This window comes from Coregonus lavaretus (genome assembly GCF_964263955.1).
Source record: "Coregonus lavaretus genome assembly, chromosome: 22".
Classification (NCBI taxonomy): domain Eukaryota; kingdom Metazoa; phylum Chordata; class Actinopteri; order Salmoniformes; family Salmonidae; genus Coregonus; species Coregonus lavaretus.
Window position 1 is genome coordinate 17,558,917 of NC_140009.1, and position 27,818 is coordinate 17,586,734.

The 27,818-nt window shown below is 46.1% G+C and overlaps 1 protein-coding gene across 1 annotated transcript; it reads right to left on the bottom strand.

The window, feature by feature from the left end:
• LOC311150105 (uncharacterized protein) lies at positions 1-27,234 on the bottom strand. Its single transcript, XM_084187387.1, has 29 exons — positions 27,065-27,234; positions 25,240-25,369; positions 23,263-24,120; positions 20,387-22,372; positions 19,856-20,122; positions 19,326-19,736; positions 18,905-18,965; positions 18,582-18,690; positions 16,504-16,605; positions 16,133-16,358; positions 15,879-15,940; positions 15,699-15,764; positions 14,978-15,610; positions 14,551-14,765; positions 14,312-14,386; positions 14,011-14,185; positions 13,876-13,938; positions 12,427-12,571; positions 11,734-12,341; positions 11,361-11,574; positions 10,860-11,015; positions 10,437-10,597; positions 9,875-9,940; positions 7,754-8,037; positions 7,411-7,546; positions 6,985-7,131; positions 6,245-6,525; positions 5,907-6,050; positions 1-488 (listed from the first exon to the last, which is right to left on the bottom strand). The coding sequence occupies exons 2-29, from the start codon at positions 25,367-25,369 to the stop codon at positions 329-331; spliced, it is 7,941 nt and encodes a 2,646-aa protein (XP_084043513.1). The 5' UTR covers positions 27,065-27,234; the 3' UTR covers positions 1-328.
• Positions 27,235-27,818: the final 584 nt, after the last annotated feature.

Genomic DNA, 27,818 nt, shown 5'->3' on the forward strand with positions numbered 1-27,818 from the left:
TTTCCACCATAATTTGCAAATAAATTCATAAGAAATCCTACAATGTGATTTTCTGGATTTTTTTTTCTCATTTTGTCTGTCATAGTTGACGTGTACCTATGATGAAAATTACAGGCCTCTCTCATCTTTTTAAGTGGGAGAACTTGCACAATTGGTGGCTGACTAAATACTTTTTTTCCCCAATGTATCCAAATCTATACATAGATGTATACAGTGAGTCGGAGGATACTCTGGCCCAGACAGTCTTAGTGGTAACGGGGAGCGTAAGCATCAGGGTTAGGGCGCTGTCCTTGGTTGGCCCCGCCCCCAGCACAAGTGTCCTGGACTCTTATTGGTCCTTGCTCTCGTAGAACTCAGCCCAGCGGTTCTCGAAGAAGCGCTTCATGGAGTGTCCGGCCATGCCCACCTCGGACGTGTCCTCATTGAACTGCTCGCAGTTGTTGAACACCATATGTGCGTCCGCTGCAAACTCCTCACAGCTGCAGTACCTGGGGAACAGGGGAGGAGAGAAGAGAAAGACAGGTCAAATATAAGCTTACAGATCTTCAGTAACATTGTTGAAAATGAAAGGAACCGGCCTCCTTACGGAAGTTTGGGTCATGTTGTAGACGTTTTACTATCCTTTTGGGGACACAGTGTTGTAGTACTCGAGACCGGTCTCAAGACCACATATTGAATGTCTCGGTCGTCTCGATGTCAGAGACATTTGTACTCGGTCTTGACTCGGTCTCGGACAGTGAGGACTCGTAATTTCTTCCCGAGACCAGCGGACTAAAAAAACTCATAATTATCAGCTTCCATTCAGTCAGCGCATAAAAACGCTTCGCCAGGCCAAATACAGCGAGTGAAAAAAGTATTTGATCCCCTGCTGATTTGTACGTTTGCCCACTGACAAAGAAATGATCAGTCTAAAATTTTAATGGTAGGTTTATTTGAACAGTGAGAGACATAATAACAACAAAAAGATCCAGAAAAACGCATGTCAAAAATGTTATAAATTGATTTGCATTTTAATGAGGGAAATAAGTATTTGACCCCCTCTCAATCAGAAAGATTTCTGGCTCCCAGGTGTCTTTTATACAGGTAACGAGCTGAGATTAGGAGCACACTCTTAAAGGGAGTGCTCCTAATCTCAGTTTGTTACCTATATAAAAGACACCTGTCCACAGAAGCAATCAATCAATCAGATTCCAAACTCTCCACCATGGCCTAGACCAAAGAGCTCTCCAAGGATGTCAGGGACAAGATTGTAGACCTACACAAGGCTGGAATGGGCTACAAGACCATCGCCAAGCAGCTTGGTGAGAAGGTGACAACAGTTGGTGCAATTATTCGCAAATGGAAGAAACACAAAATAACTGTCAATCTCCCTCGGCCTGGGGCTCCATGCAAGATCTCACCTCGTGGAGTTGCAATGATCATGAGAACGGTGAGGAATCAGCCCAGAACTACACGGGAGGATCTTGTCAATGATCTCAAGGCAGCTGGGACCATAGTCACCAAGAAAACAATTGGTAGCACACTACGCCGTGAAGGAATGAAATCCTGCAGCGCCCGCAAGGTCCCCCTGCTCAAGAAAGCACATATACAGGGCCGTCTGAAGTTTGCCAATGAACATCTGAATGATTCAGAGGAGAACTGGGTGAAAGTGTTGTGGTCAGATGAGACCAAACTCGAGCTCTTTGGCATCAACTCAACTCGCCGTGTTTGGAGGAGGAGGAATGCTGCCTATGACCCCAAGAACACCATCCCCACCGTCAAACATGGAGGTGGAAACATTATGCTTTGGGGATGTTTTTCTGCTAAGGGGACAGGACAACTTCACCGCATCAAAGGGACGATGGACGGGGCCATGTACCGTCAAATCTTGGGTGAGAACCTCCTTCCCTCAGCCAGGGCATTGAAAATGGGTCGTGGATGGGTATTCCAGCATGACAATGATCCAAAACACACAGCCAAGGCAACAAAGGAGTGGCTCAAGAAGAAGCACATTAAGGTCCTGGAGTGGCCTAACCAGTCTCCAGACCTTAATCCCATAGAAAATCTGTGGAGGGAGCTGAAGGTTCGAGTTGCCAAACGTCAGCCTCAAAACCTTAATGACTTGGAGAAGATCTGAAAAGAGGATTGGAACAAAATCCCTCCTGAGTTGTGTGCAAACCTGGTGGCCAACTACAAGAAACGTCTGACCTCTGTGATTGCCAACAATGGTTTTGCCACCAAGTACTAAGTCATGTTTTGCAGAGGGGTCAAATATTTATTTCCCTCATTAAAATGCAAATAAATGTATAACATTTTTGACATCCGTTTTTCAGGATTTTTTTGTTGTTATTCTGTCTCTCACTGTTCAAATAAACCTACCATTAAAATTATAGACTGATCATGTCTTTGTCAGTGGGCAAATGTACAAAATCAGCAGGGGATGAAATACTTTTTTCCCCTCACTGTATATACACTCCTTTCTTGAAACATGAATATCTTAACAGCCTTTATATCTATTATAGACATGTTTACGCAGTGGCGAACCTATAGGCCTTCAGTGTGTGACAGGTTGGTGATTCTGAAAAGACAGCAACCGTAATACCAGTGCACTCATGTAGGAGTGCACTTTTTGTAAAACACAAAAGGGCCAGTGGTGTAGTGGAGGGTATATGCAGGTATAAACCATTTATTTTCAGAGGGCATTGCGTATACTCACTTCTTAATCCCTACTGATGCGTATCAAAGTATTGTAGTGGAGGTATACGACTTATTATATAGTACAATAGAGAAATCATGCACAAAGTAGCCTACATAAATCGCAAAGCACGTGAAATATATTCACAATGCGAGCCGCACAAATAGCCTAGTTTCAGTGGAATTTCATCTGCAGGCAGTGTGCAGCTCTCAACTGGTTTTGGCATGGAGCAGCTCACAAAAGAATAACATCGGTAGCCGGTAGGGTAGGAAAGGCGTTTCAACTTATGATATCTACCAGTAAATACTAACTTAAGGCAACAATGGGTATGTAAACCAGGTATTGAAAAGATTTAGTCCGATGTGTTGGTTATTAGGCTATTTGTGATGCGCAATTGTCATCATGCGCTATTTAAAATCATGGGCGTAGACATGGATGAGCCTGGGTGGACACATGCCCACCCACTGGGGAGCCAGTCCCTGACAGGCCCAACCAATCAGATTGATGTGGTTTAAGCATTGTTGTGGACTTAGACCATCAACATTTATTTAAAACAAATGTTTTATGTGGTTTGGAGAGTAAAAATCTGGGCGGGACGTTTGGGAACTTTTTGGCAAAGTTAGAGTATAGCCACTTCTCCAGACACCACTACACCACTGGATAGGGCCGATGGAAAGACAGCAGTCACACACAGCATGATGTTAAAGGATAAGCAGTCCATAAACTCTGACATAATACGCCAGTACGTCCCAATCATAAGAATACAAAACCACAACCATTAAGCATTCCCCAATTGAAATGTACAACTATTACTTCCCATTGCAAAAAATATAGCACACAAAATAACCAGTGACCTAAAGTTTAAAGTAGAACTGACAGTGTTTTAACTACTTTGCAGATATGAAACAAACAGAATCATAATATCAGTCAAAAATATCAAATTCCCAGTTTATGCTACAAAACCAACATAGAGGTTTTAAAAATAGGTTATTATTTGACTCAACGTTCCATGACATACACTAAGGCATTGTTGGCAGAATAGATGGATGCAGTTCAATGTATGATATAATTCACCAATACTTTTTTTGGTAGTCCAAAATATTGCTTTCAGGTTGTAAATCACAGCTGGCCTGGTACATTGTTTGCTGCCTCCATTCGGGATGCACTGTTTCAGTTTCAATGACTCAATATTCTGGACAAAAACTGACGAATGTAACTAAGGCTGGGAATGTCAATACAATCAAACTACCAAGGGCAATGATCACAAGTCAGTCATAACGTGGCTAATAGGCTAGCGTATCTATTTATGTAGCAAGCTAAAAAAACACGGAGCTTAACATTAGCTAAATAGCTAGCTAGGTAGCTAGCTGCTAGGAGGATGTCATGTCATGCCATTGGAGGAGTGGGTGAGTGACAGATTTTCCCCCCTCGGTGGCTATACACAGCTAGAGATACAGGTGTCATTTGGTTAGCTAGCAAGTACTTGAACGACTGTTATCTAGTTAGCATATCTCTTGCGTTCGTAAATTCACTCTGGCTATCTACTCCGATTTCAGAGCACTCTCATCCGAGTGTGCCAGAGCGCAGAACAACTGATGAATTTATGAACGTGCAACACCCACTGAATATGACCGGTGTCAGTAAATGTAGGCAAAAAAAGTAATAGTTAGTCAAGAATGCTCTAGATAACATGTAAACAGCCTAACCAGCTCTGCTACGGCGAGTAAAATGGTCAGAGTGAGGTGTTCTCTCATTTGTGTCTGGAAGTAGCTAGCAAGCTATTTAGCTTGGGTGCTTGGTTGGTACAAGCATGCATTGGCAGGCAAGCTGCAGAGGCTACAATTCCCCATCGTTTATCAGCGCAATTTTGACGGCCAACTAGCTGAAAAAGTTGGAGGGTTTATCTAATGTTCCTTCATTAGATTTTAGCTCATCTTGCTCTGGCTAGCATTAGTTGTTGATCTTGTTGTTGTTGAGGTGCATAACTGAGGGAGAGAGATCCTACCTTTGATCAATAGGACTGTAAAGTTCCCAAATGTAAGGGGACTCCCATGGTGTTTACATATTTGCAGAAATCCATTCAGGTTTATTTTGTGGCTTTTGGCGAATGCGTTCTAAATGATCTAAAGCGCTGTTGCAACTGCCTGTAAACACACAGTCCAGTTCAAAGTGAATGATGGCAGGCCCATGTGGCAAATGGCTTGTTTGTATAAAAGCCTACTGTAGCTCTGATTGGCTATAGGTCCTGGACAAGACAGATATTTTTATTCTGTTTTATTTTCTGCAGTGTCTGTTAATTGTCCAAACGCATGGCCGATTTCCCACTCTATATTGCTATAGAATTCTCACAAATGCTTTAGTATATGTAATTCCCAAACATTCTAAGAATTTATGAAAACGTGGTCGCTTGTCAGAAAATGTTTTAAAAAGTGGGATATTCTTCATGTTGCTAAAATGCTGTCAGTTCCACTTTAAATGCAACAATGTTTCACACACAAGTTATTTTCAAAGAGATGGCAAACAGCAAGCACGCCGCAATAAAAATCACAGCTTCTGATGTGCTAGCCAATGGCTGACTTAGCTAGCTAGATATATCTCCCCAGAGACCAGCAAAGAAAAATCCTGATTGGATCTTTTTTTCCCTCCAGCGTTAACCCTTTCCTTTCCAACAAAAACTGAAGAGATTAAATCAGAACATCATTGAAAATAATATTATTATTATTATTTTATAAATCCTTAGCCCTTCTCTGAAGGCGTAGAAGGCCCACTGTGTTTAGGTCAGTAATCATTTGTAGAGTGGCTCTATTTTCCCTCGCATGCATTTTTCCACTATTCTGAAGGTCTAAAGAATCCATATGTTGTTCTGAAATATGAACACAGAAATAATGGACATTTGAACTCTTATTATGGTGGTGATTTGACAAAACTACAATCATGGTCTTGAATTGGACTCGCATGTTTCGGGACTCGGACCCCTTGTCCCCCTCCCGGTCTTGGTGTTGACTCAGACTCGATTTGCTCCGGTCTTGGTCTTGAATCGGTCTCTCCTTAGGTGATCTTGAACACAACACTGTGGGGACCTAAAATGTAATTCCATTCAAAATCCTATTTTCCCTAACCCCTAAACCAACCCCTAAGCTTAAAATATCCTTTGTCCTTCCGGTACCCACAAGGATAGTAATACAAGCCCCCACACACACACAGACAGAAAGAGTGAATGAGAGCCCCATACCCTCCCTGCAGCAGCCTCTCCCTCATGGTGAGGAAGTCCATGGGGTTCTTAATGATGCGTCGGTAGCCGGGCACCACGCGGGGGTTGACGGGCTCCAGGAAGGGCCAGGCGTCAGCGTGAGACTCCATCTCCATCAGGATGATTCTACACACAAACACAAAACACGTCAGCTAGAACGGGACTATCATCACATGCTAGTCAGAACATGAATCTCATGGTCTTATAGAAACCACTGGTGCAATGGGACACGGTAACTAATTTGAGGTGAGTAATTTAATATCATGTCCTATAACCACTGAAACATTGTGACACTACAACTGATCTGAGATCAGACTCACTCGCAGTAGGTGAGGTCGGGCTGGTTGCGGGTGGTCATGCGGCGGCGCTTTGCGGGTGAGAAGCCTGCTGTGCCTCCTCCATCTCCCGAGTAGCGGGAGGATGAGGAGGACGAGGCAGGGCCGCCGTCCTTATGCCGTGTTGCCATGCTAGCACCACCACCGCTGCGTCTGCTGGGCACCGTCTCCTCGTCAGAACTGTCGTCTTCGTACCTCCTCTTCTTCACCCGTGTCCTCTGCTTGGAGGAGCGATGGTTGCTACGTGGTGACTCACCGTCACTCGCCTTATAAAACAACAGGACACAGTGAGACAGTGATGAAATAACAGCCCTGGGAGAAAGGTTAAGGAGGACTCAGGGCCACAGGGAGGAGAAATTACAGAGGGTACTACTGTGGCAGATTTCGAAGTAGGGCCTGACAATATTATGGTTTAATACTTGTTCAGTTTCAAAACACTGGGGACAAAAAGCTACCATTGTGTTCATGTTGTTTCACCATATATTATTATTGTAATTATGTTGCACCAACATGGCTTTTTGGTTAAATTTACAAAAAGTAAATCAGCGTATACAGTTTTTTATCTTAATCTAAGCCAAGTTTCAAACAAAAAACCGACAACATTTCTATCTGCAATGTTCTGAACGGTTCCCTTCTTAACTCCTCCCCCCTGGTTAGATGAGCAGTGACACCTGCTGTTGTCCATAAGGGTAGCCAAGCAGAGTGCAGCCCCAGTCAGTACTCACCTTGGAGACGCAGGTGGGGCAGAACCAGTCCCCCTCTGGCACCTGGGTGACCTTTGGCCTCAGGCAGTACATGTGGCAGCCGCGGTCACAGCAGTCACACAGCAGCAGGTACTCATCATTATCCCCCTTCCTGCACACCTGACACGTCTACAACAACACACAGACAGGGACACACAGGTAGTCTTCAAGGGAAATGCTTTGTTGCCATCTTTCAGACTATGGTGCTATACTACATTTGTTTGCTGTAAGTTGCTTTGGATCAAAGTGTCTTCTCAATGGTCTCATCAGCATGTCACTACTATGATATTTGCCATGGGAATGTTCTATATTCCTTGTTTCACCTACATCCATAATTTTCTTCCCTTTATAATAATGGTTTCTATTCTCAGTGTACATATTGAGTATTGCTACTGGGTTTGTCCTCACCACTTTGACCACAGATCTCTCCCAGGCGATGGCCTTCTCCAGCTGCAGCAGACACAGACACAGCTGGGGGGCGCTCCGACAGCGGTCCAGGGCCTGACGCCACGTCCGCAACCTGGGGGTGATCTCACTCTCCAGACTGGGGGAAAGAGATGATAAAAATAGGTCTTAATAAACACAATTAAGAGCTGAAGTGAGATGAAGGTTTAAATCACTGAAGAGCTTTGAGCAATTTGACCAAATGCTACACAAATCGAATCCATTTTATTATTATTATTAAAACACGCTCCCCTCCACCCTTTCCAACCTCTGACCCCTCGCCTGACTTCAACCCTGTCCCTCCCACCTCATGACGTCCATCTGACCCATCTGGCTCTCCTCGGGGGTGAGGGGGGCGAGACGCACCACCTCGGCCAGGTTCCAGAGGGGCTCCTTCAGGTAGCGCCGGTCGATGTTCCTCTCCAGGTTGGCCAGGCGCAGGACGGCCAGGTCCAGCGGGTGGCTGGCCACGCGGGGCAGGTCTGACCACTCCTTCTTGGTCCGCACGATCCAGTCGTCCCGGGGGTCCACGTCATGCTCGTAGTACTGCAGGTCGTCACGCGTGGAGTCCACCTCTGGAACCGTGTAGGGCTGAGGTGGGGAGGAGGGAGAATGACAGAAAATATTATATTATAGTTCACAACAATCAAATAGCAGTGAAGCAAAGGACTTTGAAGCTAGAGCAAGACTCAAAAGGGTTGCGAGGTAAACAGTAGCAGTGCGTAGGGTAAAATCACTGGGGAAGCCAGAAAAAAATGCCATATTACAACCTGTGTTGTGATAATTGCATTGTTTGCTCTATAACCTGTTAGTTCATATACCTTGCTGATATATTCTCCTCTCTTACATGTCGACGAAACGGGCTATCACTCTGTCATACAGCATTTTTTGTTGTCCTAGGCTACCTGGCTAAAATGCTTGCTCGCTAGCCTAACTTCCTTTCATGGGCAACGTTAGCAAGTTAACATTACCATTCTACATCTAGCTACATATTGAACTTTCATCCTCTCAGGCCAGGGGCACAATGTAGGAATTAATGGTTGGATCAGAACCGCTGTTATAATCATTGGCCAGTACAGAGAATTAAGTAAAACCACAAGTCCTAATCCCTATCTCCAGCCATGGCTAATTTAGGAAAGGGCCAATTTTAGATAGCTAGCCAGCCACCGGAAGACAACAACACAACGAGATGCAACAATTCAAATCGTTTCTGTCAATGACGTATGCTCTCAATGCGATTTGATAGGAGTGACGCCAAATCCAAATTGGCTTCCCTTCACACTTTTTTTTGGTGCACCAGGACCATTTACAATTGAGCTGATTGGCTATTGTTTTATACATTTTTTAAATCAAGGGAGGCCAATTGCTTGCTGGCTTCCCTTGCATTCAACGCTACGGGTGGCAACAAAGTCATACTTATTTAGACCAGACAGCATCAGATAGATGGGCTACACGTACAGAGACAGAGGGGCGCTGTTTCGCTCACTCGGATGCTTTCTCCGGTGAGATACATTCAGCCTCTTGCGAATTGAAAGAAAATGATAAAACAGAGACTAAATAAATTATTTTATATGTTTTTCTTGGTCAATTTTCTGGGGAAGGCTGGCTTCCCTTGGCATCCATGAATACACGCCACTGGAGGTAAGTGAGGTAAGGTAAGGTGGGAGAGGTGAGGTAAGGTAAGGTAAGCGAGTGCAGACATCAAATGATACATTTTTTAAGCCACACAACTATTTTCAAAACATAAAAGCAGACCCCTAAAAACCACAGAGGTAGGGTGAATATAAGGAACACAGACAGACAGCGCTTATTTCAAACAGTGTTAGGAGCAGAGGTGTTAAAGGTGAGAACTCTAGAGACATTGGCCGTGTCCGAATACCCGTACTTGCGTTCTAAATAGTATGTGAAATTTCAACAAATTTGTATGCTTTAAATGCCAGGATGTCATACTCATTTCGGCTTTTCATCAAGTTGAATTCGCTGAAGAGAATTGTCTTTCCGGACGTGTGTCTGACAACAGCTGATAATCAGCTGAGTGGTGGCGCTCTACCAAAATTAACGAATGGCAGAAATCAACGTAATTGCACATTAGATAACGTATTCTCAGTAGGATGAGCCTAGTATGCGGTTATTCGTTGCTTACTGTATCCGTTTTTACTAAACAGTATGTTCTAAATAGTATGTAGTACGATCATTTACATTTAAGTCATTTAGCAGACGCTCTTATCCAGAGCGACTTACAAATTATAGTTAAAGTAAGTAGTAGGCATGCCAGATTTCGGACACGGCGTCTCCTTTTCATTTTAGGAGGTGACAAAAATAATTCTAAAGGAATTCTTAAAGGGGAAACGTGAAGACTTGTGAAAGAGTGTAGATCCAAAAGGAGGGTGAGGATGTGTGAACGATAGATCTAAAACCTGGTTTGTACCTGGAATCCTGCGGCTGGCGTTTCCGTGTTATTGTCAGTGTCGCTCATTCCACTCTGAGGAGCCATCTTGAAATATAAGTAATGGACATATGATGTGATGAGTGTGATACGTTTACCTGCTTATGCATGACAATGCTAGGTGGGGGACACGTTCACTCTGTACAAACTGCAGCTGCACATACCACCTACGCCACCCTCTGGACATTCAGTGCAACTGCAGCCATAGTAAAAAATCAAATAAAAACTGAAATAAACGAATAATAAAAAACTGACAAGCTCTGGACATTTCAAACCCAAACCCAACTTCCTTTACAAACTACCATGCACCCACCCTACCCATGCATCCCTGGGTGCATCTCAACAGTCTAAAGTGTCCTCCTCGCCTTGGTCTGCACAGATATGAAAAGGCGGTAAATGTGGGGATGATATGACGGAAACGTATTTCGGGATCAACTCTCTACTATCTGTGTTTCCAGATCTGTGCAGATGAGGAATGTAAGTATGGATAGGAAGTCACTTTAGAATATTGAGACAGGGCCCCTCTGTCCCCCTGGCATCTCACCTTGAGGTGCAGGTCGGCGGCGATGACCCTCTGCTCCAGGTCCTCCACCCAGCGGAGGGCTCCGACGTCTGTCTCCAGGGCCCGCTCCTGGACCTGCCACGGCTGCTGCAGGGCCTCCAGCAGGGCCTCTCCCTCCTTCACCTTCACCTGGAATATAGGGTCTGACGGGGGGACGGAGAGGAGAGAAGGGAGGGAGATGCAAGGGGGAAGGGAGGGGATAGAGAGCGATGGTAGCGAGAGAAAGGGATACAAGGAAGGTGTCATCATCTAGTTTCCATTCATTACAACGCCATACTTTTTAAAAACACATTGATGTCAAAAGCAGCTTCACTATTAAACACAACCAATCTGACACACACTATGACTTTTCATATCCCCATCTTTTTCTATAGCTGACTCAGTGACCAGTGCTCATTGACTCACCGTTGATGGGCCGTGTGCAGACCTCAGCCAGATACTCCATGTGTTTGGCCAGGTGTTTGTGGAGCACCTTCTCCCGGATGCCTCGTGGGTGCAGGGCCTGCAGGGTGGCCGTCATGTCCTCAGGCTCTTTTATCCACCACCAGCCACGCACCATTGCTAACAGCACAACAGCAGCACACACATTAGACACCAGCATCACACCTATAGCATAGCATGTTAGCAAACCATGCTAGCCATAACCGGCTAACCACACACAAGTATGTCAAACATTTGATCAGTTATTGTTTAAGATGTTTGCTACTTCGGCTAACCATACATAAATAATCAAGTAAGCCAAATCCGCAGCTCAAATTGCATCATGTTTACATTGCTGACAAGTGTCATCGTCAGACACTACAGTGATGATATTCAATAAACCTTAGTGGTTTTCAATTGCATGCGTTTTAAAAAAAGGGGACAGCTTGCTGGAATGGGATTGAACTGAATGGATTGAAGGCTTACATGCTGGAATGGGCTTGACCACGAGCTGAGTGAAGTACTGTTGCTCTATCTCCTGGAAGAGTGTGGAAGAAGGGCGGCCACGACGCTTAGCTGCAGCCCCTCTAGCTCCAACCCTGCGGGCGGGACTGCTGCCCCTCCTCCGCCTGCGCCCCGGTTTGGCTGGGATGGGGGTGGTGGTCACCTGGGGTGTGGGATCCAAGGGGGCTGGTACAGACTGGAGAGAGAGGGAGAAAGATGGTTTAATAAGAGATAATAAAATCTTATTTGATGAAGAAAACAATGTTCAACAGTAGTAACTTATGTTGAGTGTTCTCGCTCATGAGGGTCCTGGAGAGTGTGCAGGGGGCTGAGGGGGACTATGGGGGGGACTCACCTGCAGCAGTGGAGCAGCGAGGGCGGGCAGGGTGCTTGGGGTCAGAGGGAGGCGTTTGGGCGGCTTGCTGGGGGGGGTCTGAGGTTCTGTCAGAGAGGTTTTGTCACAAGGCTGTTTGGGCAGCAGGTTGAACCACTGCCCCTGTTTCTCCGCCATTTCTTTCACGCTGTCCTCTGGTAGGCTGCCATTAGGTGCCATCCCTGTTGCTTTCACCGTCCCATTGGTTAAGGCGCCCTGCGATTGGCTGAGGCAGTTATTGTAAGCGGACAGAGTGAGGTCTTGTGTTCCATTGGTGGTGGTCTCCGGGGAAATGCCTGGCCCCGACTCCTCCCCGCCGGACTTGCTGCTACGGCGACGGCGGCGACACTTGGCGGTGCGGAGGTGTAGCTCCACCTCTGGTTTGATCTTGCGGGGGCGACCCCGGGCCCTGGGGCTGCTCATAAGAGAGGCGGTGCCGGGGAGAGGGTCCTCTTTAGTGGGGGAGGAGGTCTGGGACTGGGGAGGGGGAGAGGGAAGGGGGGCAGGGGTGGTAGTGGGCGTCTCCTCCACTTTGGGTTCCCTCTTCAGAAGAGTGATGGGCACCTCCTTCACCAGGATATCTTCTGATGCTAACAGACAGAGAGGAGGGATATGTTTAGAGTCAATAAAAATATATATTCTTGTTGGGTTGAGGGCAGTTGCTCTGTGACTCACCTAGGATCTCTTCAGGCCCCTCCACCAGCACCCCTCCCAGGTGGGGCAGGAGCCAGTATCTCCGGCGGAACCGGTCCTGGCCCAGAGACACCGCCCGCAGGGAGTGGGAGGACTGGAGCAGCTTCTTACGGAAAAACACCTGTCGCTGTGGAGGAGAATAATACACTATACATATACAGGTATATGGGGACACCCCTTCAAATTAGTGTATTTGACTATTTCAGCCACACTCGTTGCTGACAGGTGTATACAATCAAGCACACAGCCATGCAATCTCCATAGACAAACATTGGCAGTAGAATTGCCTTTCTGAAGAGCTCAGTGACTTTCAATGTGGCACCGTCATAGGACGCCACCTTTCCAACAAGTCAGTTCTTCACATTTCTGCCCTGCTAGAGCTGCCCCGGTCAACTGTAAGTGCTGTTATTGTGAAGTGGAAACATCTAGGAGCAACAACGGCTCCGCAGCGAAATGGTAGGCCACACAAGATCACAGAACGGGACTGCCGAGTGCTGAAGCACGTAGCACGCAAAAATCGTCTGTCGTCAGTTGCAACACTCACTACAGAGTTGCAAACTTCAGCACAATAACTGTTAATTGGGACCTTCATGAAATGGGTTTCCATGGCTGAGCAGCCACACACAAGCCTAAGATCACCATGCGCAATGCCAAGCATCAGCTGGAGTGATGAATCACGCTTCACCATCTGGCAGTCCGACGGACTAATCTGGGTTTGGCGGATGCCAGGAGAACGCTACCTGCCTGAATGCATAGTGCTAACTGTAAAGTTTGGTGGAGGAGGAATAATGGTCTGGGGCTGTTTTTCATGGTTCGTGCTAGGCCCCTTAGTTCCAGTCAAGGGAAATCTTAACGCTTCAGCATACAATGACATTCTAGACGATTCTGTGCTTCCAACTTTGTGACAACAGTTTGGGGAAGGCCCTTTCCTGTTTCAGCATGACAATGCCCCCGTGCACAAAGCGAGGTCCATACAGAAATGGTTTGTCGAGATCGGTGTGGAAGAACTTGACTGGCCTGCACAGAGCCCTGACCTCAACCTCATCCAACACCTTTGGGATGAATTGGAACGCTGACTGCGAGCCAGGCCTAGTCGCCCAACATCAGTGCCCGTCCTCACTAACGCTTGTGGCTGAACGGAAGCAAGTCCCCGCAGCAATGTTCCAACATCTAGTGGAAAGCCTTTCCAGAAGAGTGGAGGCTGTTATAGCAGCAAAGGAGGGACCAACTCCATATTAACGCTCATGATTTATGGAATGAGATATTCGACAAGCAGGTGTCCACATACTTTTGGTCATGTAGTGTACTTAGGGTGACATTTTGCTCATACAAAACCCAGAACTGCGCACACAACGTAGTTACACTGATAGATAGAATAGACACTACAGAAGAAGAAAATTGAAAATGAACAGCAGAGTATGTTAGCCTTACCTTGGTTAGCTTATCGATCTGCCTCTCCAACTCTGGAATGCTGGCGTTGGTGGTGCTGTCAGTCTGTGGAAAGGACATTTGGTGAGTATAATACAGATATCCTCACCAACACATTTGAGATTGACACACACGCACTTCACTGAGTTTGGGCTCCTCCTTGGGTGTGCGGCGGCGGCTGCCCCTCTCCATGGGGCCGCTCTCTTCCAGACTGTGGTTCTCCTCCTCTGCCACCCTGGCACTGCGCCTCCTCTCCTCTAGATACAGCTCCTCCTCAGACCGCCCCGTACGCCGTGCTAGAGCTGCCTTCAGTCTGGGAGAACACACACATCAGAGCACACACACCAGTTATCAAACACACAAAGCCTCAGTGGTATCACACACTCTCCTTCCACAAACTAAAACAAATCTAAATCCAAGGAGCTGTGACTTGTCTTACTTGCGCAATTTCCCCTCGATGATCCACTTGTTTTTCCTGTAAGTAGCCCTGTTTTCCAGTGTGTTGTCAATCTCACTGCAATGCAAAAACATACAAACAGGGTTTACTTTAATGTGCGATATCCTTTCCAGAAGGGTTTTTTTTTGTGACACATTTTTGTTGTAAAATATATTTGCATCACACTTAGGATATGGTTGTTAGTAACTCCTTAGTATCTCTCGGTGTTTTGTCATCCTGACCTTATGACGATGTTGCTGCCGTTGAGCTCCTCCACCAGGAAGCCCAGGATGGCAGCCTTGGTGTCGGGGTTGAGGGTGAGGAAGGTCTTGGTCCGCAGCACGTTGCACACCTCCATGTCAAAGCCATGGGACTCCAGGAAGATCCTCAGGCCCTCGGACACTGTGTTGCGAGTCAGCTCCAGATCCACCAGCTTCTCCCCTAGGATCTTCACTGACTGGAAGGAGAGAGAAAGAGAGGGGGATTTAAGAAATTGAACTAGCTAAATCTGTTGAACTAGAGTTTACATGCAATATACAGCTAAATACATTTTTTAAATGGCAAACTATAGCCAACAGTAAAATGTCTACATGGAGACAGCACTTTGGCAAACAAATATTCATGAACACCCATTTCCAATACTAGCTCCATACAGTCAACAATACACACCTGGTAGTAGGGTGGCAGGCCTGGGTCGTGTAGTGCGGCCTCAACCAGCTTTATGAGCAGATCCTGGACCTCGCTTTGACTGTCTCCCAGGCCCAGGAGGCCCTCCTGCAAGGTGCTGAGGCTAGGCACATCCCTGGGGATGTGGAGGCCCAGCACCTTGCCATAGCTGTACAGGAACTCCACCACAGCTAGGCAGTGGGAGAAGGCCACGCCAGAGAGAACCAAGCCAGGGATCCGAGACAGCTCCGGGAGGGGCTGGTGGTCTGTGAGACACATGTCCTCAGTGGGCTTCTTCAGCTCCTCCAGGATCATCTGCTGTCTCCTCCTCTCCTCCAGCCTTCTCTGGGCCTGGGCCCTCCTCTCCACCTGCTTCTTAGCTGCCAGGGCTGCCTGGGCTGCAGCCTCCGCCTCTGCCTGGGCCTTAGCCAGGGCCTTGGCCTTACTCCTGGCCCCCAGCACCCTTTTCCCCTTGGCCAACCTTTCCTGGTCAGTCTCCACGACCGGTGGAGGCACCTCATCCTTCTTCTTCCTAGGGCCGCGCTTCTTGGGCTCTGGGGCTGGCGGCTGTAGTGGGACCGGCTGTGGGGCCTCCTGGCCAGCTGGTTCAGCCTTCACCTCCTTGGTCTCATCAAGCTGAACACAGAGGGTAAGAGGGGTTTGTTAGATAAAGAGGGCGGACGATTAGTGTTTTGGTCAATAAAAAAATAAAATACTTCCTTACCTTCGCTTGCTTTTTCTCCTGTCGGATCTTCTTATTCTTGTTATCCTCCTTTCTTTTCATCCTTGCCTAGAAGAGAGAAATGGAACCATTTGACTTAAGTGTGTTGGAGGCAACCTGGATACACCACCAAGATGCAATGTTACAACACGTCTTCAGATTTTGATGCTTAGTATACCGTACCTTTCTCTTCATTTTCTTCTTGATTTTGACAAGTTTCTCCTTGTCCTCCTCAGTCAGACCTTCTAAAAATAGATAAACACATTTACATTGGAGACTTCAAAAGCCCCAGCCTAATTGAAGCTTTTTGATGCACACAAATTCTACAATATTACGTTACTGATTCTGTTGTGCCATTGAATCAGTCTGTATACGGGCCTACTTTCCAACCAGTGAACACATCAGACTCATTTCGCCAGGCTATGTCCTCCACTCACCCTTGGCCTCTAGCCTCTTCAGCATTCTGGCGTCCACCTTGCTCAGCAGGTCCACCATCTTGGGTTTGGGCGGCCTCCCGGGCTTTCGGACTGGCCCGCCCTTGGTATGACGAGCTCGGGGCCGGGGCATCTCTTTGTCAGGGTTCGGAGGTCGTCCACGTCGGCCCGTGATGGCCATGATCATGGAGGGCACCTCCTCATTGGCCAGGAGGCACCATTTCACTCCCTGGAAGAGATCATATGAAACATTTATGGGAAATGTGTCTTCTTTATGATATTACACTATGACAGTCTGCATTGAGTTATTACTGTAGGTATTTATGATGAAAGATCTGTCAGCACATACAATAAATCCACACACACACACACACCTCAGCGGAGTCCCTCTCCTCATAGAAGTCTCCTACGGGCATGCGGGGGCTGAAGCTGAAGTGTTCCCTGGTCACAGCAGTGTCCTGGTGCCTGTTCAGATACTGAGGGAGAACAGGATTATGGGTCAGTGGCATCAGAGCAGGGGAACATGGGAAAATGCAGGTCATAGGTCACTGAGTTATACAGTGGGGGAAAAAAGTATTTAGTCAGCCACCAATTGTGCATGTTCTCCCACATAAAAAGATGAGAGAGGCCTGTAATTTTCATCATAGGTACACGTCAACTATGACAGACAAAATGAGGGGAGAAAATCCAGAAAATCACATTGTAGGATTTTTAATGAATTTATTTGCAAATTATGGTGGAAAATAAGTATTTGGTCACCTACAAACAAGCAAGATTTCTGGCTCTCACAGACCTGTAACTTCTTCTTTAAGAGGCTCCTCTGTCCTCCACTCGTTACCTCTATTAATGGCACCTGTTTGAACTTGTTATCAGTATAAAAGACACCTGTCCACAACCTCAAAACAGTCACACTCCAAACTCCACTATGGCCAAGACCAAAGAGCTGTCAAAGGACACCAGAAACAAAATTGTAGACCTGCACCAGGCTGGGAAGACTGAATCTGCAATAGGTAAGCAGCTTGGTTTGAAGAAATCAACTGTGGGAGCAATTATTAGGAAATGGAAGACATACAAGACCACTGATAATCTCCCTCCCAAGATCTCACCCCGTGGGGTCAAAATGATCACAATAACGGTGAGCAAAAATCCCAGAACCACACGGGGGGACCTAGTGAATGACCTGCAGAGAGCTGGGACCAAAGTAACAAAGCCTACCATCAGTAACACACTACGCCACCAGGGACTCAAATCCTGCAGTGCCAGACGTGTCCCCCTGCTTAAGCCAGTACATGTCCAGGCCCGTCTGAAGTTTGCTAGAGTGCATTTGGATGATCCAGAAGAGGATTGGGAGAATGTCATATGGTCAGATGAAACCAAAATAGAACTTTTTGGTAAAAACTCAACTCGTCGTGTTTGGAGTACAAAGAATGCTGAGTTGCATCCAAAGAACACCATACCTACTGTGAAGCATGGGGGTGGAAACATCATGCTTTGGTGCTGTTTTTCTTCAAAGGGACCAAGACGACTGATCCGTGTAAAGGAAAGAATGAATGGGCCATGTATCGTGAGATTTTGAGTGAAAACCTCCTTCCATCAGCAAGGGCATTGAAGATGAAACGTGGCTGGGTCTTTCAGCATGACAATGATCCCAAACACACCGCCCGGGCAACGAAGGAGTGGCTTCGTAAGAAGCATTTCAAGGTCCTGGAGTGGCCTAGCCAGTCTCCAGATCTCAACCCCATAGAAAATCTTTGGAGGGAGTTGAAAGTCTGTGTTGCCCAGCGACAGCCCCAAAACATCACTGCTCTAGAGGAGATCTGCATGGAGGAATGGGCCAAAATACCAGCAACAGTGTGTGAAAACCTTGTGAAGACTTACAGAAAACGTTTGACCTGTGTCATTGCCAACAAAGGGTATATAACAAAGTATTGAGAAACTTTTGTTATTGACCAAATACTTATTTTCCACCATAAATTTGCAAATAAATTCATTAAAAATCCTACAATGTGATTTTCTGGAATTTTCTTTCTCATTTTGTCTGTCATAGTTGACGTGTACCTATGATGAAAATTACAGGCCTCTCTCATCTTTTTAAGTGGGAGAACTTGCACAATTGGTGGCTGACTAAATACTTTTTTCCCCCACTGTATGTCATCCATGTAACTCATGATGGGTTAATTAAATGGGATCAAATGCAGCTACAGTTATGCCTGTATGCTAAAAACATGGCCTCTCCATGGCCTCTGTTAATTTAGCTGGTCACGGTCTCTCACCCAAAATAAGTGTCTGTCTGATGTGGTAAACGCCCTGAGGGAAAGCTATCCCACTGTATCAAGGGCTATTTATAGCTGCTGACCTTCTCTCATGTCTCACACTAAAAATGTACAGTAAGACTATGTTGTGCCAAAACAGCTCCTGTGGTGATGTTTTACTGTAACTCAGGGCCATTTACCTTGATGACTTCAGGAAACTGCTTCATCCTCCTACCACAGGGGCTGTAGTACCAGGTCTCCCCCTTGAGTCGGTCCTCATTCTTCTTGACCCGGATCTCCCTCCTCCAGCTAAAGCACAGATCAATAGAAAGTCAGTTAAGAACCACGTTCAACACATAGTATCCCTAGGATAGAAGGATGAAACTGAGGGGTTTTGTATTTATGGGTGAACATTAACCTTTTGCACTTTCCACACACAATAATAATTTGGCACAGAGAAAGCCTAATTAAGGGGGACTTCACGTTCCATAAACTGTATAAATCAGAGTGTATGTATCATTACCCGTGTAGCAGAGGGAAGTGGACCTGCTCCTCTGTTGCTATCCTCCTCCTAGCAGTGTCACCTGTACAAGGAACAAAGAGAGTAGAATCAGATTGGTACCAAATGACTGTCATCCATTAACAATGCCATTGGTTTAGAGCAGGGTTCTTCAATTCCGGTCCTGGAGGGCCGAAACACTTCTGTTTTTTATTTCTACCTGGTAGTTAATTGCACTCACCTGGTGTCCCAGGTCTGAAATAGCCCCTGATTAGAAGGAGAGGATGAAAAACAGAGGTGTTTCGGCCCTCCAGGACCGGAATTGAAGAACCCTGGTTTAGAGTTTATAATCATTGGGTCATAACTACATCTAGGAGAAAATATGTAACCATTTTTCAATAATTTCTACAATTTCCAGTATAAAAGTAGTTCTCTCATCCATTACCCGCAGTGGAACTGTCGTCTCCGTCGTTGACGTTATTGTCATGATCATTGGGTTTAGTGTCAATGTCCATTTTCGCTATTTTGGGTGGCTTCGGCTCCAGAACACTTACTTTCTTGACTCTAACTTTCTTCGGTTTTACCATGGGGGGGGTCTCGCCACTGGTTAGACATGGTTTACCAATGGTAGTGACTGGTCCACTTTGACCAGGAAGTAGGCCTTCAGCAGAACGTTCAGCCTCTCCTGTGACTGCTACTGGTTGGGTCTTCTTCTTTCTCGTTCTAGGTGGTCCCTTTTCCTTTTTCTCTCCTACCTCTCCTTTCTCAAGTTTCTTCTTCCTCTCCACCTTTATCTTCTCCACCTTCAGAGTTTTAACAGCAGACTTCCGTTGGGCTTTCCCAGGGGCCTGGGGAACTGGAGAGTGACAATAGAATGTCAGAAAACCTTGTTTGTACACTACCTTTTTCAAAATTAATTACAGTTACACAGACATATTCTTAAGACAAAAAAGGGATAAAGAGAAGTCAGTTTACCGGGAATGGAGGCTGCTGGAGTGCGTGGCTTCCTGGGTTTCCTTGGTGTTTTGGTCTTTTGGCCGGTGGTGGGCACGGCTGGGGCAGCTACGGGCAGGAGCGGGGCTCCAACCAGGCTTTCCACCAGGGCACTGAGCGCCGCTGTGTGCTTGCCTTTGTCCATGATAACAGGTGGAGCCATGATGGTAGCGGCACTGGCCTTGATGCTGGTGGTGCCAGTGTAGTCTGGTATATCCCAGCCCTCCGCCTCACTGTCACCTTCAGACCCTGTCAAGAGGGCATGAGGTTAATGGTCAATGGTTAGCAACATCAAATTAACTGAGTTACTGTTTGTTGACAAAATAAGTATTTCCATAGTTGGCTGTGATATATATATATATATATATATATTTCCAAGACCTAACCCACAACTCTTTCTTGCAAAGTTCTACATTGCCACACATCTTACTTAACAGGATATTCTGACTCATAAAAAGTGAATTAATTACAAAAACATAGGTTGTCATACATCAACTATGGCAAGGATCTTACCTTTGTAGGCTGGGGTTGGTTTGGCAGGGCCATTTGAGCTTGACCGGGAGATGTCATTCTGGGATGAGTCAACACAGGAGTCCTCCATCTGAGAGGACTCCAGCATGGATTCCCTGGTGCTCAGGCAGCTGTCCATGGTATTCTCTGCCCAGGAAGAGTTCTCTGTCTGGGTATCATCCAGAGTCAAGTCCCTAGAGTCCTCCACAGAGGAGAAGTTGCTATCCATTGTAGTGTCGCCAACATGTGATGTTTCATCCGCAAGAGAGGTGTCATCCATGCGAGCGCTATCATCCATGCGAGAGGTATCGTCAAATAGAGATTTGTTACCATCTACGCGAGAGTTGTCGTCCAATCGAGAGCTGACATCAAAGCGGGAAGTGTCGTCATCCGTGCAAGAGGTATCGTCAAGTCTAGAAGTGTCGTCAAACCGAGAGGCGTCGTCAAGTGACGACTTGTTACAGATGTCATCCTCCTCAGTGAGGCTGGTGTCTTCCATCCTGGTGCTGTCGAGGCGTGTGGACTCCGCCTGCAAGGACTCGTCCAAAGACTCCTCAACTGTTGACTCGTCCGTCTCACAGGTGTCATCCATTCTCTTCTCCAGGGGAGTGTCTGCACCTCTCATGGGCGTGGAGTCCTTTTTCTCAGCAGAAACTTTGTCCCCAGAGGAGTCCTCTTGGTTCTTGGGGTGCGGTGTCGTCCCAAGAATAACAGTGAGGGGTTTGTGTGAGTGTTTTTCAGATTGATGAGTCGGAGACCCTGCGGAATCAATCTTTGATGATGTTTTGACTGTGTCCGCTTCTACAGAGGGGTCCTTCATGTTCCCCATGTACTTCATATTCCCCATGCCTCGCTCCTCTGGCTCTGGAGAAACCATCCGTTTAGGGGCTTGTGGAGGAGCAGGAATGGATGGGGGAGGCGCAGAGGGGACCACAGGAGGCACATACATCAAGGCAGGTGGCTCAGACAATGGAGGAGCTCTGGAGGTTTGGAATGTGAGAGGAGGAGGTCCAGACAAAGGTAGAGCTCTAGGGCCTTGGACTGTTAGAGGAGGCATAGACACCTCCTTTGGAAAGGAGGACACTGCTGGGGGAGGAGTAGACACTGATCGAGAAAATGAGGACACTGATATAGAAAGTGCACTGACTGCCGAATGAGGCCTGGACACTGCTGAGGGAGGTGCCGTGACTGCCACCGAGGGAGTAGACACCGCTGAGGAAGGCGCAGATGCAGACATTGATGGAGTCCAAAACTTTTCTTGAGGTGCTCCAGATAAAGCTGGGGGAGAAGAAGTCAGAGGAGGTGGTCTGGATCCTTGGACCATCTGTTGAAGCGCAGAGATAGGCGCAGACATGGAGTGCAGGGGAGCAGACACCATGGTAGAAGTAGAGACCATTGCAGGAGGTGCAGATGTAGTGTGAGCAGTCTGATGTGCCACAGACACAAGGGGAGGAGCACTAACTGGATGGGGAGCAGACACAGCTGGAGGTCTAGAGGATTTGTCCAGTAAAGGAGGAGGTGCAGGTGGCTTAGGACGAGGTGCAGACAGTGAGGAGGGAGGCGATACCACTGATGGAAGTGTGGACACAGACACTGGAGAAGGTCTTAGGCCTTGTACCATCAGAGGAGGCGACGACAGCCTGGGAGGAGGCCCAAGCACAGGGGGAAAAGGAGCAGAGGACATGGGAGGCGCTGAGTTTCGGGGAGGCGTAGAAGTAACGGAGGAGGATGAAACAACACGAGGCCCTGATGCACCCATAGGAGACGTAGACACTGCAGGAGGTGCAGACTCCCTTGCTAAGGTTGTCATTTCATGGTTCTGGGCCATTGGCTGCTCGGAACGCAAGCAGTAGTCACTGGTGGGCCCCATGGGAGGTCCAGGGGGCTTGAGAGGGTAGCTGTCGCTTTTAGGCAGTCGCTGGGAGACAGATGCTCTCTCCATCCCGTTGTAGCCTTTATCCACATCCTTAAACGCTTCACTCATCCGCCCTAGGGAACGGGAACACAAACACAACAGTCAGACCATTAGAGATGACAGGAACAAAACACAGTAGCGGCAAGGCAATTCAAAGCAGATGGAGCTTTTATAAAACACCTTGTCGACAATCTGCTGCATGCTAGCGTTCCACTTCAGTAAGATGGCAATAAATATATAGTGTCTGTATCATTGCAAGGGGCCAGGAGTTCTTCGCTATGTATTGTGGTGCACACTAAATTGAGATGTGCCACACCTGACTACGGATGGTTGAGAATCAGGAAATATGTGAAGTGAGATTTACAACCTGATTTATCTCTGTAAATACAGGCCAGGGCCTAAACCAGGAAACCAGTAAGGTTCTCTGACATGGAGAGCTAACCACAGTCAAACAGGAACAATGAATGACCCATAGATAGGCCTACATCTCGAACCACTACTAGTGGTGGATGAGGTGACTTTCCTAAACTTTTTGGGACCTGTCCATACTGTAACTTGTGTTAGAAGGAATCCAAATGACACATCCTTATTCCTCTCCACCAAAAATGTCCTCTCATCAGAAAATGTCCCTTATCAAGCTCAAATGACAATATGCAAACACTATTTCAGTTGTCATGGAAACAGTTTACAGTGTTGACCTTAAATCTGTTTAGCGAATTCAATTACTGACAACAGACACTGATTAGTAAATTAACAGATCAGGCCTAATTGAAAGTCATTTTTTTTGCTTGAAACAGGCATTTCAAACTCTTGTGATACATGGTGCTGTTTCCACACATACTGTATCTAGCGACCATAGAAATATGAAAATGAAACAGGGAAACATACTTCTTCCGTGCTATAAAAATAGAAGGGGTTAGGTTACTCAGAAGACTTGTCACCTGTGTATATATGTGCATCTCACCTTGTATGACAGCAGGCATCCCCACAGAACCACCATGGGGACTCCTCTCCCTGGTCTGGCTCAGGGGCGATCCACTATCCGCCTTCGTCGAGGGTGACATCATGGGGACAGAGGACAACCCCATGGGGAGGGGGCTGCCTGTTACCCCCCGGCCCATCTGGTGGTGCTGGGGGCTGTCCCGTGGAGGGGTGAAATTCTGGGAGGTAGGGGGCATCATCTGAGCCTGAGACTGGGGTTGTGGAGCGGGAAGAGGTGGGTGCTGGGGCTGGTAGTAGGGCATCCCGTTGGACATGCTGTAGTGCTGAGGTTGCTGTTGCTGCTGGTGTGGGTGGAGGTGTTGCTGTGTCTGTTGGTGAGGGGGTGGCTGTGGAGGCTGTTGCTGGTGATGCTGTGAGGGCGCAATCCCAGGGTGCACCTGGCTCTGGTACGCCCCGTACACGCTGTGTGAGTTATATCCCATTACCATGGCTGCACTGCTCTGCTGTTGCCCCGGGTTACCCCTGTTCCAGTACTGGCCCCCTGTAAGAGTCATGTTTGGCGTGGCCACTACGGGGGGCTGACGGGACCCAGGCATGCCCCCGTTCAGTTGGTACTGTCCGTGACCCTGGAAATGCTGCTGGCTCTGTTGCTGCATCACCCCAGTGGGAGGCTGCTTCTGGTGCATGCCATGCCCAGGAGACAAGCTCATGGCTGGGCTGTACTGTGGCTGTCCTCCCCACAGGTAGTCGAAGCCCATGCTACTCTGGTGGTGGTGGTGGTTGCTCATATGAGGGTATGGGGCTGTTGGAGAGTGGGAGCCAGGCACACTGGACCCAATTACAGTAGTGATGCCATTCACATTCATTTCGCCGTTCATATCTGCAAAGGTGGTCAGGGATAAGAGTAAGAGAAGATGGGTCAGATAATTAATTTTTCAATGTGTTCAATTCACACATTATCCACAGGTCATGCATCCTGCACAATCATAAATTGTCCAGCAAATTTGCGGTGTGAGGTTACATTAATTAATTGTGATATTCAACATGATATTGCTTATGCACCGAACACCTGCTCTAGAGTTAGATACAATCTATTGCTCATTATAAAGGGGTCAAGAGACTGGGGCAGAGAGATTAATTTAAATCAGTTACTGATATATACCGAACAAAAATATAGACACAACATGCAACAATTTTACTGAGTTACAGTTCATATAAGGAAATCAGTCAATTTGACATAAATTCATTAGGCCCTAATCTATGGACTTTACATGACTGGGCAGGGGCGCAGCCATGGGTGGGCCTGGGCCCACCCACTGGCGAATCAGGCACAGCCAATCAGTATGAGTTTTCCCCCACAAAATGGCTTTATTACAGACGGAAATACGCCTCAGTTTCATCAGCTGTCCAGTGGGCTGGTCTCAGACGATCCCGCAGGCGAAGAAGCCGGATGTGGAGGTCCTGGGCTGGCATGGTTACACATGGTCTGCGGTTGTGAGGCCAGTTGGACATACTGCCAAATTCTCTAAAATGACGTTGGAGGAGGCTTATGGTAGAGAAATTAACATAAAATTATCTTGCAACAGCTCTGGTGGACATTCCTGCAGTCAGCATGCCAATTGCTCGCTCCCTCAAAACTTGAGACATCTGTCGCATTGTTTTGTTACAAAATAGCATATTTTAGAGTAGCCTTTTATTGTCCCCAGCACAAGGTGCACCTGTGTAATGATCATGCTGTTTAACCAGATTCTTGATATGCCACACCTGGCAGGTGGATGGATTATCTTGGCAAATGAGAAATGCTTACTAACAGGGATGTAAACACATTTGTGCACAACATTTGAGAGAAATACGATTTTAGTGCGTATGGAAAACGTCTGGGATCTTTTATTTCAGCTCATGATACATGGGACCAACACTTTACATATTGTGTTCATATTTTTGTTCAGTATAGAAATAGTGAGGCAAAGTAACCACATGAAATGGGGGCTGTACTCACTCTTCTCCTGCTGAGGGAAACTCATGGAGGACCCGTTAGTATAGACAGAATCCCCAGTGGAGAGTTTCAGTCCTGAGTTAGAAGACACAGAGGAGTGGGTGCCATAGTTGAAATGGTTGTTTGCCTCCATCTGAAAAGCAGGTAGCAAAGACCACAAGTCATGAAACTATAAATAAACCAGGGAAAATATTTTATCCTGCACATTAAATAAATAGTATGTGATTTTTTAAAGAAATAATATAGCAGCTAGCTAGATCCATACACTAACATGTATTGTTACAACTGCAGGAGTTGGCAAGCCTGAAGATGGCTATAAATGATGATGACACGTTGAGGACGACATTAAACATTGCACTCCCACAACTCCCTCAAAATGTCGCAGTTAGAGCAGCAGATGGGATGCTCTGGCCAGCACACTCATGGACAATGAACGCCACGGGTAGATCCATGTTAAATCACAGCGAACCCGTTTTGACAACGGGAAAACGACAATATTTTGGTCTGAGATACATGTTTTCAAGAAATCTAGCTATAAGTTGAAAAAAGGTATATCGTGGTTTTCAACAAGTAGCTACATATACATATTGTACGGCGCTAGGTTACCAATGTTTAACTGCGTTTTTCAACATCCATCCCACGATAAACACATAATATTAGCATGAAGAGCTAACACTAGCTAGTTGAAAACATTGGTTTCATTAAGCTATACTAGTTAGCTAGATCGGCGCAAATCTTAGCCATATCACAAATATATGGTAATTGCAATTAGAAAACAGACAACTTCCGTAGTTATTCATTTATTAGCTACTTTCTAACGATAGAAAATTAGATTCGGTTGTCATTGCTTACTAGCTAGGCTGTCTGCTACACGTGACCATGCGCTGTGGATGATAGCACCCCTCGGCATTAGACCTGAATCTCTCATCCACGGCTCAACTAGCCAGCAAACTAGCTATATCAGTCTTTAATGATAACGTGTCATGGTTACATTAGCTCGCTATTTAACTTGTCCAGTTGAAGTTGATTGTTTGCTAGCTAGCTAAACCATCCCGCTATCCAGTTGTTTATCAAAACTGTCAACAACAAAAACAAAAAGGTCTTCACGTTAGGGCTTGTACTGTAGAATTGAAGAAGTGGCACCAGCAGTTGCATAAACATGTTAACTTTTGTTATTGTCCATATCTTGACTAGCTAGCTAAATTAGCTTTCATTCAAAACTCGCCACCAGATGGTTAACGTCATTTCCAACTAACCTTAGGCCTACTATCGACTGTTAGCTATCTAACGTTATCTAGTTAGCAATACGGCGCTAGGTTAGCATCTGATTTGATATCTTTATAACGTTACTGTACGCTCTGCAACAAAAACAATCCACCAAGGAGTTCGTTGGGTGAGATGTAACTATATTTTACACAAACGGGTTAAAATTATAGAATTTCCTGATCTTTTCAACATATCATTCGACACCTCTAGGCCCTTATTAGATCATGTTAAATTCAAGGTTATTGACAATACTAGTAATCAAAAACAGACGTTAGCTACAACGCTGTGTAAAACTAGTTAATAATACAGTCACAGTGGTTCTGTGCTCTTTCAACATTTGCGATGATAGCTAGCTAATAAAACATGTGGAGAGTAATAACATCAGTCGTCTTGGAGAATCGTTTATGTTCCTGAACATTTTGGATGCTTCTCTTTTGTTAGTTAGCTAGCAAGCTAATAAACGCACATTGTTTTCGCTGTATTCGCCTGAGATATTGTGAGACAGCATCATCCTCATACACACTCAAAAGTTTGACATAAAATGTCATTCAAACTGACTAACCTTGTAATCCTTGGATTTCAAAGGCACTGATGCCTTTGATCCTCCGATTGAACAAATATGGTTGAAGTAGGTACAGACTATGTAAATAATAAACAGGTACAATATTCGCTAACCTTTGGGTTTCAAATTAGCAAACATGGCTGGTGTTTGAGTACAGCCATGATCACAGAAGAGAAAGAAATCGAGCCGAAAGAGGAAGTGAATCATTGCGAGATGGCGGATAAATAAAGATAGTTCACTCAGGCCGTTTACAATTTAAAAATATGGTAAATTCTGGTCTACTTAACGGGGTGTGTCTCCCATAGACACCAATGCAATAGCAGCTGGGTCTGGTCTACTTAGTTCTTTGACTTTCATTTAACTACAAAATATCAGCGAGTGGGGTGTCTCGCTTCCTCTTCTGTCTCTGGAGTTTACACAATGGGAGCGCTGGGTCCTAGCACCGGAATAGCATCATTTTAGGAGAATTGTCATCTGATGTAGGCAATGATGTATATATATACAAACCCTGGATTACTGATCCAATGTATTGGCCATTAAAATACTTTGAAGCAACCGGTTGGCCGTATTGGCACTCTCCAGTAGGAGCAGTCTTCCATAGGAATGAATGGAATTCTACAGGACAAAATTACATGTATTTAAGTATTTTTGTTATTGTAGTGGGGACAGTAACATGAATAATCCAAAAATATATACTTAAAGGAAAATGTTTTGTTTTGTTCATTATTTTATGTTTAGCTCACATAATATAATT